The following is a 15,367-nucleotide window of genomic DNA, read 5'->3' as shown; positions in this document are numbered from 1 at the left end:
CCTCGTCGCTCTTCTCTGCACCCGCTCCATTCTGTCCACAGCTTTTTTGAAGTGAGGCCTCCAGAACTGCACACAATACTCCAGGTGTGGCCTGACCAATGCTGTGTACAGCAGAACTATGACATCTGGCGATTTGGATGAGGCATAACATCTGTTGACGCACCCCAAGATCGCATTAGCTTTTTTTGTTGCTGCGTCACAATGGCTGCTCATACCTGTACCCCAAGATCTTGTTCAAACACACTGCTACCCAGAAGTGTATCCCCCATCCAGTATGCGTGTCCCTCATTTTTGTTGTTCAGATGGAGAACTCGGCACTTCTCCTTGTTGAATTGCATCTTGTCCATATCCGCCCACTTTTCCAGTGTTCAGATCTTGTTGTGTGTTCAGATCTTGTTGAATTCTATCTGTGTCTTCTAGTGTGTTCGCTGCTCTTCCCAATTTGGTGTCATTAGCTGAACACAGTGTGTGGATGTTTACAATCCAGAAGCATTGATATAATTATCACAAACAAGGTGTGCTGTATTTAATATTGGGCCAATGGTGATGATGAAATCATCCCGATTTCTAAAGAAACTGCCCACTTTCCAGAAACATGCGGCAGCTGTCATGGGGAATAGTGCTCAGAAGAGCCACATGTGGCTCCCAAGCCACTGTATCACTCCACTATTGCACTCCACTCTGAGGGTTAGCAGGGGCATGTTATTGATTTTATTAAAATACTTAGTCTGCTTTTTCTTATATAGCAAGCCAAGGCAGTTTTCAATAATATGCTCAAGGGCATACATATAAACTATAACTACATTACCATCACAACAGTAATCCGTTTCCAGCAGCAAAATAAGAAAAAAAGCCTGCTGGAACTGTGCAGCCTTACATCTTTACTTACTTCTTTAAAAACTGACAGAGAAGGGGCAATATTTACATCTACTGTAAGCCTGTTCCAAAGACTTTGCACAACTATTGAAACACTACAACCAGCCACTACAGAAGTTGCTGGGAGGAATGGGGTTAGCTCACAAAAGGAGAGATGGTCATTCAGTTATGTAGGTTGCAGCCATGAAGGGCTTTAAAGGTCAAACCAGCACCTTAAATTCAGCCTGGAAAGACTGGTCTTGTGTATGGCGCCTGCAACCAACCAACTTGCTAACTGCAGGGAGCAACAGGTATAGCAATATTAAGAAGCCACCAAGTATGCAGTCAGTGGAATCATTCCTAAACTACCACAAAATATGCTATCAGTACAGCTAATGGTACCCCTGTCTTCAATAGTTCTGTGCAGATGGCCACAGATTAGACCTGTGAATAATAAAGAAAATCCTACATGAATTCTCTCATACAACTGTAAAGGTCATACATTTATATATTCCCTTTTTGCACCTGTACAAGCCCAATCCAACTTTAAGTTACTTCTGCCCCATGAAGTTACTTAGTTATATGCATGACTGTGTGCTTTACTTTTAGAGATTCCAGTGCATTTGGGGAAAGGATCACCAGCTTACTTAACAAACATACAATTGCAGCAGGGACAGGCAAATAAAAGATGTGTTAAGAAAGAAACACTCACTTTTTTAACTAGACACACAGAAGAGGAGATAAAGACAGTTGTCCAGTTCATTATTTCAGCACACTTTTAAAGCAGTATGCTCTTCTCCAAATGAATGATTATTACACACAGGAGCACATTCTTTCCCTCCAGAATAATTATATTCTTCAGTCATGATTTTGCCCTGATCTGGATGGCCCAGGCTAGCCCAATCTTGTCATATCTTGGAAGTCAAGAAGTGTCAGCCCTGGTTAATACTTGAATAGAGGAGCAGCAAGGAAATCCAGGATTGTTATGCAGAGACAGGCGATGGCAAACCACCTCTATTAATCTCTCACCTTAAAAACTCTACGGGGTCACCATAAGTTGGCTGCTTGACGGCGCTTTCCACCACCACCAATCATGAGTGCAAATTTCAGTTTCTAGTTCATACACTGCTTTGTTTTTTAATTGGCAAACAAACCACACATTAAACCTAAGGTCTGATTTTGAGTTCATATTTATTATTCTTACTGCTTAGTCTATAGTTACTCTGACTTGAACAGTTACCTCAACCATGTGAATGCTAACCTGAAAAAGATTTCAGCCTGCTTTTTGATAACAGCCAGCCAGCTTCATATATTAATGATTAGAGCTTTCAGAGTAGAATGTATGGAACCAAGGAAAATTAAAGCCAGGAACCTCCCCTTTTTTTAGAAATTCAGCCATGAGCTTTCGTACTGTTTGCATGTAGCACAGATAAAAATTTAATATGCAGCAAACATGAAAACAAATACTTCTGATAATACACATTAAGTGAAGCAGCATCACAAATGAGTTCTATAACAAATCAGAACAAAATAACCAGATTGGCAAGACAATCCCAAAGATGTTTACCCAGAAGTAAGACACAACTTGCTTATTACAGCTAGCCTGATCTCGTTAGATCTCAGAAGCTAAGCAGGGTCAATCCTGGCAAGTATTTGGACAGAAGACCTCCAAGGTATACCAGGGTCGTGACATGGGGGCAGGCAATGGCAAATCACCTCTCAACATCTCGTCTTACAAGCCCCATCGGGGTCACCATAAGTCAGATATGACTTGATGCCAAAAAAAAAGTCTCACCACCATAAGTACTTGAGTTCAATTGGACCTGCTCCCTAGCTCTTAGGTCTGCAGTCTTAGAAATATAGGTTTTGGTGTACCCAAATCAAGAAGTGTATAAATATAACTCGTGCTGTCAAATAAGATTAAATTTGCTCCGTTCTGCATACAATATGCTCATCATAATTTCCTTCTTGCTAGCACAATACAGAAAAGAACGCCTTGGGTTACACCTACCGAGATAGCAGCGCCAGCTTTTGCTCCAACATCATCTCCAACTTTTGGGCCTGCTTGGAGAGCCAGTGATCCACCCCGCGCAACCGATAGCAGGTCTCCAGCATTAATCGAAAATCGCTCACAAAATCCGAGATCCCTGCATATTGCCCGATAGAAAACTTCTCCTCCATTTTCAGCAACGTCAGCTGCTGAAGCTTTTGGGAAGACTGATGCCCACTACTTTTCTGGGAGGAGGAAGAAGCGACTTCACATAGCCCGTCCTCAGTTCTTTGGCCCTCGAAGGGTTCCAGGAAAGGCGCTGTCAGCGGCCGGTGCTTTTCCAGCAAAAACTCGCTCAGGATCCGATAAGCCTGCTGTAACTCGGGGCTCAGGTTCTGCTCCCAGCCGCGGGGGCCGCAGCCGCCCCCAGCAGCGTCTTTCCCCTCCTCTTTCAGCGGGCCCCCAACCCGCACGGGGTCCAGGGCCACTTCCATTCCGCGCCCCGCTGCCAGGGCGTCGTACGACGGAGGCGGCTCCATGCCGTCGCCTTCTCCTTCGCCGTCGCCCTCCTCTCCCTGGCCCTCGGACTGCGCCAGCTTCATGCCCCGCAGCCTCTAGAACCGCCGGGGCAAGGAACAGACCCCGCGAGGGGCCCCCTCGGCCTCCAAGAACGCGAGCCCACCTCCCCCTCAGCCTGCCCGGCCTAGAGCCCGCTCGCGGCCAGCCCCTGCTCGCAAAGCCGGCCGTAGCCCGGGTAGCCGCCCCCGCCGCTGCCAGCACACCACCGACTTTTCCGATCCCGCTTCGCGTCTGGGATGCGGCCGCCGCTGGAGCCGCTGGAGCCTGCGACAGGTGGAAGTCACTCGACGCCCCGGAGCTGGAGGAAGAAGCTCAGCCTCCGCCGGCCGGTTACAAGGGGGCGGGCGGGGAATAAAATAAAGGGCGCCTCAGGGACGGCTGGCCGGCGTCTTTCGGCCCCTGCCCTGAGGAGGCAGGAAGGAGGGAGAAGCCACCGCCCCCTTAGGATTGCCGGTGCGGGTCCCGCTGTCCAGGTCCGTGTGTCATTTCGTCCCTCCCCGCTTCGGTTACAAGCCGGGGAGCAGGCCGCCTCCGTCGCCTCAGAGCGCCTGGCCCGCCGAAGGGTCTCTATTCCCCTATGCTTGCCGAGGGACGCGGCTAAAGCCGGTCGCGCTGTCAGTTAAAGGGGGGGGGGCTCCGTATTAGTCCTTAGCTGCCCCCTCCCCCCAGCTCAGAGACAGAGAAAGGAGATGGGGGGGAAGAGACTTCGTTGACGACTGCGCATGCCCGACAGAAGCCGCCTATACCCGTAGGTTTGGTGGCGCACTTTGTTTTGGACGCCAGCTGGACGTTTCGTCATCGAGGAGCGACGGAGGAGAGGGGAGGAGGCGAGAAACAGCCGTAGAAGCGCGCACGTTCTTTCACGGCCAGTGGAAGTGGTGGGCGCGCGCGTGAGCGAGGGGAAATCTTTTAAAGAGTAGCAGCTGATGGTTATGATTGGCATCTCCCGGTATTGTGGGAGTGTTATGGCCATTTATTAGGGTTGCCAACCTCCAGGCCAACGCGCAAGCAAGTTGTTAACAGCAAGCGTTGGTCCCTGAGGAAGGCTTTGTTATAAGCCGAAACAGATGGTTACCGGACACCTGTAGAAAGAACTCCTACACTCCTCTTGGACAAGAGACAAGCTACACATGCTATTATGCACAGTGTATTTTCCGAAACATTTAATATGTATTCTTGTCATTGGCAAGTTTGTACAAGTTTGTACTTCTGTATATCAGTATACCAAGTGTTGCATACAGAACCAATTGTTTATTTATACTACAGTGGATATGATAAATTAATACCACTTGTATTTTTCGCATATCGTTGCTGTTTTTGTTTGCTAACCTCCAGGTACTAGCTGGAGATCTCCTGTATTACAACTTATCTCCGGACAACAGAGATCAGTTCACCTGGAGAAAATGGCCACTTTGGCAATTGGACTCTATGGCATTGAAGTCCCTCCCCAAACCCTGCCCTCCTCAGGCTCCGCCCCAAAAAATTCCCACCTGTGGCGAAGAGGGACCTGGCAACCATACATTTATGCATGGGCTTTGCTTTGATTAAAGGTGCAAGCACCGGGTCATTTCTGACCCATGGGGTGACGTCACATCCCGACGTTTCCAAGGCAGACTTTGTTTACGGGGTGGTTTGCCAGTGCCTTCCCCAGTCATTTTCCCTTTACCCCCAGCAAGCTGGGTACTCATTTTACCGACCTCTGAAGGATGGAAGGCTGAGTCAACCTTGAGCCGGCTACCTGAAACCAACTTCCGTTGGGATCAAACTTAGATCGTGAGCAGAGCTTGGACTGCAGTACTTCAGCTTACCACTCTGCGCCACGAGGCTCTTCTTGCTTTGATTACACTTGCATTTTCCGACCAGAGGTCGGCTCATTCTCTCTGCCGTTTTCTAGATGCTGGGTAAACATGAATCCAGAAAACATGGGCAAAACGTGCAGAAAACGCATGGTGAGAGCAAGGCGACCTCTGACAGTTGGAGACTGCAAGCGTAATCAAAGCAAAGCCTTGAAGTAGTTAGTGGGGTGATTGTGAGGAAATAGGGATTTTGTTTGGGAACTTTGTGAGTTCTAGAGAACTCGAGAGGGCCTCTACTGTGTTAGCTGGTCTTCGTAAAAAGTATTGCATGGCTTTCCTTTTTGGATCCGTGAGTTAAGTATTTTTTACTTTCCTTAAAGGTAGTCTTCAGGAAGATGCAAAATGAAGGGAGGCAAAATGACGCACAATGTGAGATATTTGAGGAATGTTAGCATTTTTGGAAATGTTTAATTCTTGGAAGTGTGGTTGTTTAAGCAGCAGGTGGCAGTGATAAAGCCACCTCATTTAAACAGTCTTAAACAGTTCTTAAACAGTGCTCTCATTTAAACAGTCTTAAAGGAAGACAGTGGATAATGCATTTCCAGAGTTATCTGTGCTAACGGTTGAAAATAATAATGGGTGTACTCCAGACTGCTGTCATCTTTATTTACCCATGTATATTCTGACAGTGTGAACTTTATACTCCTTGTAGACCTGTACTAATATCCTCTATCCCAAAATCTGGATGTGAATTATTTCTGAAGCATATGTATTTTGTGGTAAAATAAATAACAATGTTAACACTTACCTGTAACTGTTGTTCATCGTTGTCTTCTGTGCAGGCACACATTGGGACTGAGCAGGCCAGTTGCTCAGATTTTTTTAAAGCTTGGATTCTCTGCCTAGAGACAGAGCAGGGGAGCCCCTCTCCTCTGGAGCATTCTGGTGGCCGTTTTCCTGTTTAAATGGCCATGTGCTCCAGGGGGAGGTGCTCCCCTTCCCTCCGTAGTCGCTTTGATAAGTCTCTATCAAAGAAGGATGAAATGAATACTTACAGTGGGGTTGGGGGGGATGTGTCCATGTACAGCAGAGTTCTCAATGAACGTTAGTTACATGTAAGCGCAACACTGTTTTAATGTCATTCTTCTGTGCAGTCCCACATCGGGAAACTAGCAAGCTAACTTACCACGAGGTGGGGTGAGCCTTTCATTAGAAGAGAGACTGTGGCACTGATGTCCCCACTGGTGCCTCCCTTCTCATGTTTCTCCACAGAATAATGTGTGATAAATTTATCAGCAGGTGACCCATGTAGCAGCCTTGCAGATCTCTGCCAGCAGGGTGCCTTGTGAAAAAGTGGATGAAACGGATTGGGCTCTTGTAGAATGTGTCCCAACTTGGAGGGGGCAAGGTAGTCCTGCATGTTCATAGCACAGTTTGATAGTGGAGGTGATCCATCTAGACAGAGTTTGTGATGAGGCAGCCTTCCCCTTTGAGGGACCCACAAAAAACAAACAAAAAGTTGTGGAACTTTCCTAAACAGACTTGTTCTTTTCAAATCAAATAAAAGCTGTTTTGTGCAAGGCTCTTTTAGCCCTAGAGGAGGGAGTAGGAAAAAATATGGGACATGAAATATCCTGGGCCAGGTGAAACCTGGACACAGTCTTGGGGATGGAATATATGCTGGGTCTTAAGACCACTTTATGTTTGTGAAGTCTGATGAAAGTATGGTTTGCCCTGAGAGGCTCAAGCTCTCCCACCTGTCTAGCTAAGGTAATGGCTACTAAAAAGTCCACCTTTAAAGAGATGACATCTAAGGGACATGTAGCCAAAGGCTCAAAGGGGCCCTGCATTAAGGTCAACACTATTGACAGATACCACTGCAGGACTATGGGAGTCCTAGGAGGGAAGAGATTGTTTAAACCCTTCAGAAACGTGGGAGGAGAGGTATGAGAAAAGTGACTTCTTTTCTACCAACAGTGCAAAGCAGAAATGGCCACCACGTGGATCTTAATAGAGGAGACTGTTACACAGGTAATTTTTAAGGAGAAAAAGTATTCTAACACTAATGGCAAATAACAAGACAAAGGGGCCCAACAAGAAAAACGTTTCCACTTATGGCTGTATGAAAGCCTGGTGGACGGTCTACAGGTACTGAGGATAATGTTAGATGCTGATTCAGAAAAAACTAACAATGTGGGTTGATTAATCGTTGTTAGGTGTAGAGGTTTGATCCCATGGTGCAATATATCCCCTATTTTCAACAGGTCTGGTAACACCAATAAGTGTACATATCTGTTCTGAGACAGCTTGAGAAGAATGTGGAACCAAATCTGGCAGAGACAGAATAGAGTGATCGGGATACAACTTGTTCCCTCTCTGTAGATCTTGGCTAGCACTTTGCCTATCATTAGGAAAGGAGAAAAGCATAAAAGAGTGTGCCCACCCAAGATATCTGGAATGTGTCCCCCAAAGAAAGGACATCAAACAAAAAAGTGGGACCTTTGCATTGAGGTGCATGGTAAAAAGGACAACCAAAAATTGGGGAAATATATTCCTGGCCCAGTGATCTGGCCCAGGGACTCCTAATGTGCTGAGTATATCTGCCTTGGTATTGTCTGACCCAGCTATGTGAATTGCATGCAAAAACACATGGTTTTGTATGGCCTATTTCCAAACTGTAGTAGCCTGTGCGCAAAGAGGGAGGGATGTTGTAACTCCCTGCTTGTTTAAATAAAACAGTGCGCAAAGAGGGAGGGATGTTGTAACTCCCTGCTTGTTTAAATAAAACATTGCAGTCGTATTGTCCATTTGTACCTGGACCATCTTTCCTTGGAGGATAGCTGCAAAAGAATTAAGGGAATAACGGATGGTTCTTAGTTTCAGATGTGACATTTTCTTTTGTTAGGGAGCCATGTATCCCTTACAGTGAGATCACAGTACTGAGCTCTTAAACCCTCTAACGATGCATCTGTGGTGACCATAATCTCAGGGGAAGGGGAACCAAAGGGGATTGCCCTGGATGAATTACTATCCAGGGTCCATCAGGATAAGAGCCTGATGAGCTTTCTAGGCACTGAGAATGTCTGATTTTGAGAATGACATAAGGACTGAATGCTCTGATAAACCAGTTCTGTAAAGGTCTCATCTTAAGATGTACAAAAGGGACTGTGGAGGTTGTAGAAACCATTAAACCTAACAATCTCTGTATAGAAATAGCAATTTGAAAACTGTTGGTGGAAAACTGACACACCAAATGTTTGATAGGCAGTGCTCAGTCTCCTGGTAAAAATGTTTGAGCTACGGATGAATTTAAATAGGCACCAATAAAGGAAACCTCCTGCACTGGGTGCAGTTTTGATTTCTTCCAATTAATCATAAGGCCTAAGCCCTAACAGGTAGCCATTACTAGAGAGAAGTGCTCACGTAAAGCTACTTCTGAGCATGCTGTAAAGAGCCAGTCATCCAGGAATGGGTATACAGAACATCCCTAGGACATTAAAAGGGCTACTAGTATGGTCATACACTTTGTGAACACTTGTGATGCTGTGGTCAGTCCAAAGGAGAGAACCGTATATTGCTAAGGTAAACCCTGATATTTGAACCTCAAGCACTTCTTGTGTTCAATATGGACACATGGAATTATGCATCCTGCAGATCTCTAACTGCAAACCAATAATTTAATTTAAGAAACGGTATCACCAATAACGAAGAAATCATTTAGAACTTCTTAATGTTCAGGAAAAAAATTCAGTCCCTAAAGTCCAGGACTGGTTTGGATCCACTGTCCTTTTTATTAACTAGCTGATAATGATAAGGGCTGCAGAAGAGAGGACTTTCTCAACTGAGCCCTTGACCAACAGTTTGTAATTCTGGACCCAACTCAGGGAAAACTTTGTCTATCACAGGAGAAACTGCCTGCAACAGAGGCAAAAACTCTAGGCAATAGCCATGTCCAACTATTGATAACACCCGTGCATCTCAAGTGATTAAATTCAACTTTGATAAGAACCCCAAAAACCTATTTGAAAAACTGGAAGAGGGGGTACCCAATGGTTGTGATAGTTAGAAGGGTTTCTAGGGCTACGAGGTGTCTTTAGAGGTGTGTTGTTGTTGTGAGCTGGCCTTAGACTGGATTCCCAATTTTTTAATTTATTTTATCATTAGTATTATAGCCTGCCTTTCTCCTGGCCGAAGCCAGTCTCAGGGCGGCTCACACCATAAAACAACATAAATACATAGCAGTACATAAAATTATCTAAATTAAAACCAATAGTCTCTAAATTAAAAACAGACGGCACCCATTACAATACACAGGGGCCAGGCTGGCCTGGAAAGCAGCCAGGGTCCCTTCATCCAGGTCTTAGAAGCCAACAGGGGAATAGGAAAGGAGGCCAGCTATGTTGGAAAAATTGTGGCTGCCTTCAGCTGTAGGCCTGGCAGAATAGCTTGGTCTTATAGGTCCTGGGGAACTGCGTCAAGTCCCGCAGGGCCCTGATCTCAGTAGAGAGGGAGTTCCACCAGGCTGGGGTCAGGGCTGAAAAAGCCCTGTCCTTAGCTGAGGACAGCCGGACACTCTTCGGACTGGGGACCACCAGCAAGTTGGTATGAACAGAGCCCAACGTTCTCTGGGGGAGTATTGGGAGAGACGGTCCTGCAGATATGATGGTCCCAGATGGTTAAGGGCTTTAAAGCTCAAAGCCATCACCTTGAACCTGATCCGGTACTCCACCTGCAGCCAGAACAGTCGGCAGAGCACTGGCAGGACGCTCAAGGCTGTGCTCTGTATCTGGAGTTTTTATTTTTCCTTTTGCTTTTATTTAGGGCTTATCTTATTTGTTTCTCTTTCTCTCCCACTGCCTTTTAAAAGTTTATTCAAGCTCTTATCTTTGTTTTCTAGTTTTATTGGCTGTTTCCGGTTGTGAGATTGTAGATGCTTAAGGCTGTGTTCTGCATTCAGAGTTTTTAGTTTTATTTTACTTCACTTCTACTTTTTCTCCCTTGTCCTATTTTATCTTATGCTTTAAACGTTTTAAATGTTTTAAACTCATTTAGCCACTGTTATCCATCATTAGCTAACAGTGATAGATTTGCATTGCTAGGATTACTTTATTCCCTATATCTTTAATATTGGTAATAGTATTCAAGTTTTATTTCGATACAATATCAGCTATGAATGGTAATAGTATTAGTATATTATAGTTTTAAGTCTTAGTGTCTTAGAGTTTATATTATATTATATATTAGAGTTTTTAGTGTCAGAGTTTTAAAGTATTTGCATATTAGTAGTTTAGAGCATTTCATCATACTATAGTATTTAAATATATATATTAATATTTAACCTATTTCTTCTTAATTATTTATGCAAAAACTTTTAACTATTTGATCATCATTTAAAAATTAACGTTTAGTATATAATTAAAAATGGGAAAAAGAGAGCATTCACTGATGACTCATTAGAATTAGTCCAATCTAAATAAAGAAGGATTGATTAAATGTTCCATCCAAATTCCTTTGATGTCCTGGATCTGGATACGCCAGCTCCTGGAAATGACAGTATCCTTTTTCAAGGGGCTGACCATGTCAATTTAGCCACTGATCCTCTTAGCTCAGGAAATATGGATTTTGTTGCACAGACTCTTGTTAATCAGACTCTTTTAATTGCCCAGATTCTAGAGAAAATTTATTAAAAACTTGCTGCAGGACTCTCCAAATTGAATTCCAAGGCTGCCATTTTAAATTTTCATCCCTCTGCAAACAATGAATTTTGTAAACATTCCTGCTATGTTTACCACTCCATTGGTTCTAATGTGAGTTCCTTGATTTTGAATCCCTCTCAGGTGGTTCTGTCTGTCACTCTCTGGAAGGTTTTTTGTTTGTTTGTTTTAACCCAAATTCAGTAATAGATGGTCCATTTTAAACCATCTTTATGAACTTCTGGGTTGGACACTTAGCCAACGTGAGGCAAAAGATGTCATGGAGGACACTCGGTCTGAAGACTGAGAAGATGAGGCAGTGTCGGCATGGACGTTAAAGTCCCCCAAGACTCTCAGTCTGGGAAACTCCAAAGCCCAGCCTGCAGCCGCCTCTAGTAGGCTTGGCAGGATATCCACCGGCGCGTTAGGCAGCCACTACACCAGCCAGATAACCACACTCTCATCGGTACCCTACACGAGGCCCACACATTCAATGCTGGGGATCTCTGGGGCCAGTAGAGCAGGCGTGTCAAACATGCAGCCCGTGGGCAGCAGGATGCTGCCCGTGGATGGCTTTTCTCTGGCCCACAAGGCAGCCAGCCCCAACTCCCCTCCCTTTCTGGGCTTCCTGGGGCTGCTCCGGCCTGCGAGCCCAGCCAGTCACCTTCCCCTGTCCCTCTCTCAGCTTCCCAGAAATTGAAGATAGTGGTGTCTCCTGGCCGGGAGACAGCGCCAACTTCACTCCCTCCCCGCCCCAGCCAAGCCCCACGTGCAGCTTGACTGGGGCAGGGGGAACTGAAGTTCTCCCCTCCCCACCCCACCCCCGCATGGAGCTTGACTGGTGCGGAGAGGGGGAGAACTGAAGATTGTGGTGTCCCCCAGCCGGGAGACAGCGCGATCTTCACTCCCCCACCAGCCAAGCACCACGCGGAGCTTGACTGGGGAGGGGGGAACTGAAGATCTTCACCCCAGCCAAGCCCCACATGGAGCTTGACTGGGGCAGGGGGAACTAAACTTCTTCACTTCCTTCCCGCCCCAGCCAAGCCCCACGTGGAGCTTGGCTAGGGGAGGGTTGACTATCATGCTCTCTCCCAGCTGAGAGGGAGCACGATCTTCACTTCCTCCCCGCCCCAGCCGATCCCCACGTGGAGCTTGACTGGGGCAGGGAGAACTGAAGATCTTCACTCCCTCCCCCCCAGCCAAGCCCCACATGGAGCTTGACGGGGGGGGGGACGGGACACTGAAGATTGTGTTGTCTCCCAGTCGGGAGAAAGTACGATCTTCACTCCTTCCCCAGCCAAGCCCCATGTGGAGCTTGACAAAGGGGGGGAGATGTACTAAAACGAATAGGAGAGGCTGCACAGCCCATTGAAGATAATGGGAGTAGAGAGTGTCGGTTGACTTGCATTGACTCCATTGAAAGGGATGTACTAAAAGGAATGACAGGATTGCCCATTGGAAACAATTAGAAAGGCTTGAAGGCCCACTGGAGATAATGGGATCCAGGAATGCCAGTTCCATTGAAATACATTACAGCATAAAAAAGTAGCAAAGAAAATGCAGAATGTTGTAGAAGGCTTTCACGGTCAGAGTTAATTGGTTCTTGTAGGTTAACTGGGCTGTGTAACCGTGGTCTTGGTATTTTCTTTCCTGACGTTTCGCCAGCAGCTGTGGCAGGCATCTTCAGAGGAGTAACACTGAAGGAGAGACACTGTCCTTCAGTGTTACTCCTCTGAAGATGCCTGCCACAGCTGCTGGCGAAACGTCAGGAAAGAAAATACCAAGACCACGGTTACACAGCCCGGATAACCTACAAGAACCAAAATGCAGAATGGATTTTCCATTAAAGTCTCTGGGCCCATACAGACTACTCTGGGACCGGAATGACAGGTCGCAGAGTGGAATGACAACCTCTGGGTAGCAGAAGTGTTCTGGGACTGGAATGACAGCCCCCAAGTAAAATGACAGCACCTAAGAGTAGCAGAAGTGGTCTGTGACTAGAATGATAAGTCAGGAATGGAATGACAGCCACTGGGAGTACCAGAAGTGTTCGGGAATGGAATGATGGCCCCCAAGTGGAATGACACCCCCTTGGAGTAGCAGAAGTGGGACTGGAATGACAGATTGCAGAGTGGAATGACAGCCCCTGGGAGTAGCAGAAGTGTTCTGGGACTGGAATGACAGTCTCAGAATGCTTCTGCTACTCCCAGGGGCTGTCATTACACTCTGTGACAAGTCATTCCAGTCCCAGAGCCCGAATTCTGTTCCCAGGCAGTGCCCGCCCGCCCCCTGCCCCACCCAGATAAAATTTAATGCCAGGGACCAGAGATACAAACTGTACAGTAGACACAGGCAAAGCCAATTAATGATATTATTTTTTACTTAAAATATAAACATGCTTAAAACAATAACAAAAATAATATCTTTAATTGACTTTGACATTGTATTCTATGAAGTTCGTATCTCTGGTACCTGGCATTACATTTAATGGTATTTATTTATTTATTTAGTACACATGGCCTAGCCCGACCTATTGACATTTATGTCATATCGGGCCCTCATAACAAATGAGTTCAACACCCCTGCTGCAGAGCCTTGAAGGAGAAAGCCTCCCAGATGAGTATCACAATCCCCCCAGCCCATTGTCCGGGACTGATGAAGGATCGAGAAATCTGGGGGAGCCAGTTCTTTCAGAGCAACCATTTCACCCTCTCTCTGGTATGGTTGCTGACATTGGTACTTTGGGTGATAATGTGGCTTATAGGGAGGAGCAGTGCCTGGGTAATGCTAGAAGACTGTGCCATTTGCCAGTTACTTTTAATTTGTGACATCTCATCAGTTTTGACAGATAACAGTGATGTGCCCTCAAAGGGTAAGTTCTCCACTCTGGATCTGGTGTCAGGCAGGGGAGCAGTGGAATGAAGCCATGGATGTCTTCTCAAGACAACTGCAGCTCTTGCAGAAGCATCAGGTGCCAGCATTAATTTTCTGCTTTGATAATCTCAGGAACTCAGTCTGAATCAGCTTTGCCAACAATTTCTTATTGTCAGGCAATTGGTAGAGATATATAGAGAGCTTTTCCCAGAGGAAACGTTGGAAGGCTCCCATGATAGCTTGATAATTGGCTATCCTAAAGGTCAATGTTGAGGAAGAGTAGGCCTTTTGGCTGAGGGCGTCTGTCTTCCTTCCCTCCTTATGAGCAGGTGTAGAGTGGGAAGCTAGTACCTGTTTTGCTTACATCTCCTCAGCTATAAGATATGGCAGGGTGTGTAAACAAGAATGGACAGCCTTCTTGCTGGACCCTATGCATGTTCTCCACTCTATGGCAGGAATTGCTGAAGGTTTGTCCCAGGGATTTTTTGGAGGGAGACCTGGTAGGTAACGCTTCAGGTCATCTCTGTGGTCTTTGGGTCGGATCCAACCTTGGAACCAAGATTATCGACGATGGGCAGGAAGGTTGCTTCAACTGAGGATCTGATCTCGAGGCTGAAGGAGGGTTATGTTCCGCCAAGGCAGATGCCTTAACTGCCAGGTTATTGAAACTAGAGAGGGCCCTGTCCCACAAAGCCATCTTAAGGAAAGAAACACGATTGCTGCGGGATTTAAAGATAAATTGTTGGCAGAGCTTGCAGGCTGCCACATTGTGCCCTTCTCCCAGACAGATTAAACATAAGGCATGCTCGTCAGTGTGAGTCATTTTTGTTCCACAAGAAACATTTCTTAAATAAGGCCTTCTGAGACATTGTAGAAAGCAAACATTTTCCGAAGAAAGAAGAAAAATCCTGTACAAAACAGAACACTCACGGAAAGTCAAGAATGATCTTCAAAGAGTGGCAGTGAAGAACGAACTGAGGGAAGGGGAGCACCTCCTCCTGGAGCATGTGGCCATTTATGCAGGACCCCATCCACACAGTGGAAGGTTCTTTGACGTTCTGTCTGTTTTCTGCCAATTGAATGGTGAGCACCAATGGTGTGCTGTGCCTGTTTGTTTTCACTTCCCCTGCTCTGCCTGAAAAACCTTCAGATGAAACTGACTAGTATTAAACAATAATAAGGAAGATGTTTCTATTTCCCCCACCCCCACCCCTTTCTTGCAGTCATTTCCCTAAATACACATTTTGGTTTCCTCATTGTCATGAGATATACCCGCACCCTCCCTTTTGGGTCTTCTTCCATTAATCCTTTCCCGAATTTATATCACTTCTCAGGAATTCTTGGAAATTCTTTCTCTCCCTTTTTAAAATCTCTTCACGCTACTCCCCCTCCCCTACATACACATCCCTAGTTTCAATCTTGACAAGATTTACTTCTCACTCTTGTTTTTATCTCTCATGTGCCACTTCTCTCTCCCATCCCCTCAAATATTTTAGTTTCTATTTATCAAAATAGAAGATCCCCCCTTTTAGTCCAAGATACTCACCCTCCCAGTTTTGGATCACCTGTAGCTCTTTCCC

At 45.9% G+C, this 15,367-nt stretch overlaps 1 protein-coding gene across 2 annotated transcripts in view; it reads right to left on the bottom strand.

Annotated features, from left to right (window-relative positions):
- The window catches only part of LOC130476180 (uncharacterized protein KIAA2026-like), a 61,875-nt gene extending 58,428 nt beyond the window's left edge, over positions 1–3,447 (bottom strand). Inside the window, exon 1 of one of the 2 annotated variants that reach the window (XM_056848059.1) lies at positions 2,867–3,447. In XM_056848059.1, coding sequence (XP_056704037.1) covers positions 2,867–3,447 — 581 coding nt within the window. The remainder of the gene's footprint in view (positions 1–2,866) is intronic. The other variant, XM_056848060.1, reaches the window with a different exon arrangement.
- Positions 3,448–15,367: the final 11,920 nt, after the last annotated feature.

Source organism: Euleptes europaea, chromosome 4, assembly GCF_029931775.1.
Source record: "Euleptes europaea isolate rEulEur1 chromosome 4, rEulEur1.hap1, whole genome shotgun sequence".
Taxonomy (NCBI): Eukaryota; Metazoa; Chordata; class Lepidosauria; order Squamata; family Sphaerodactylidae; genus Euleptes; species Euleptes europaea.
Note: the sequence above shows the minus strand (reverse complement) of the source record. Positions and strands in the feature narration are given on the sequence as shown.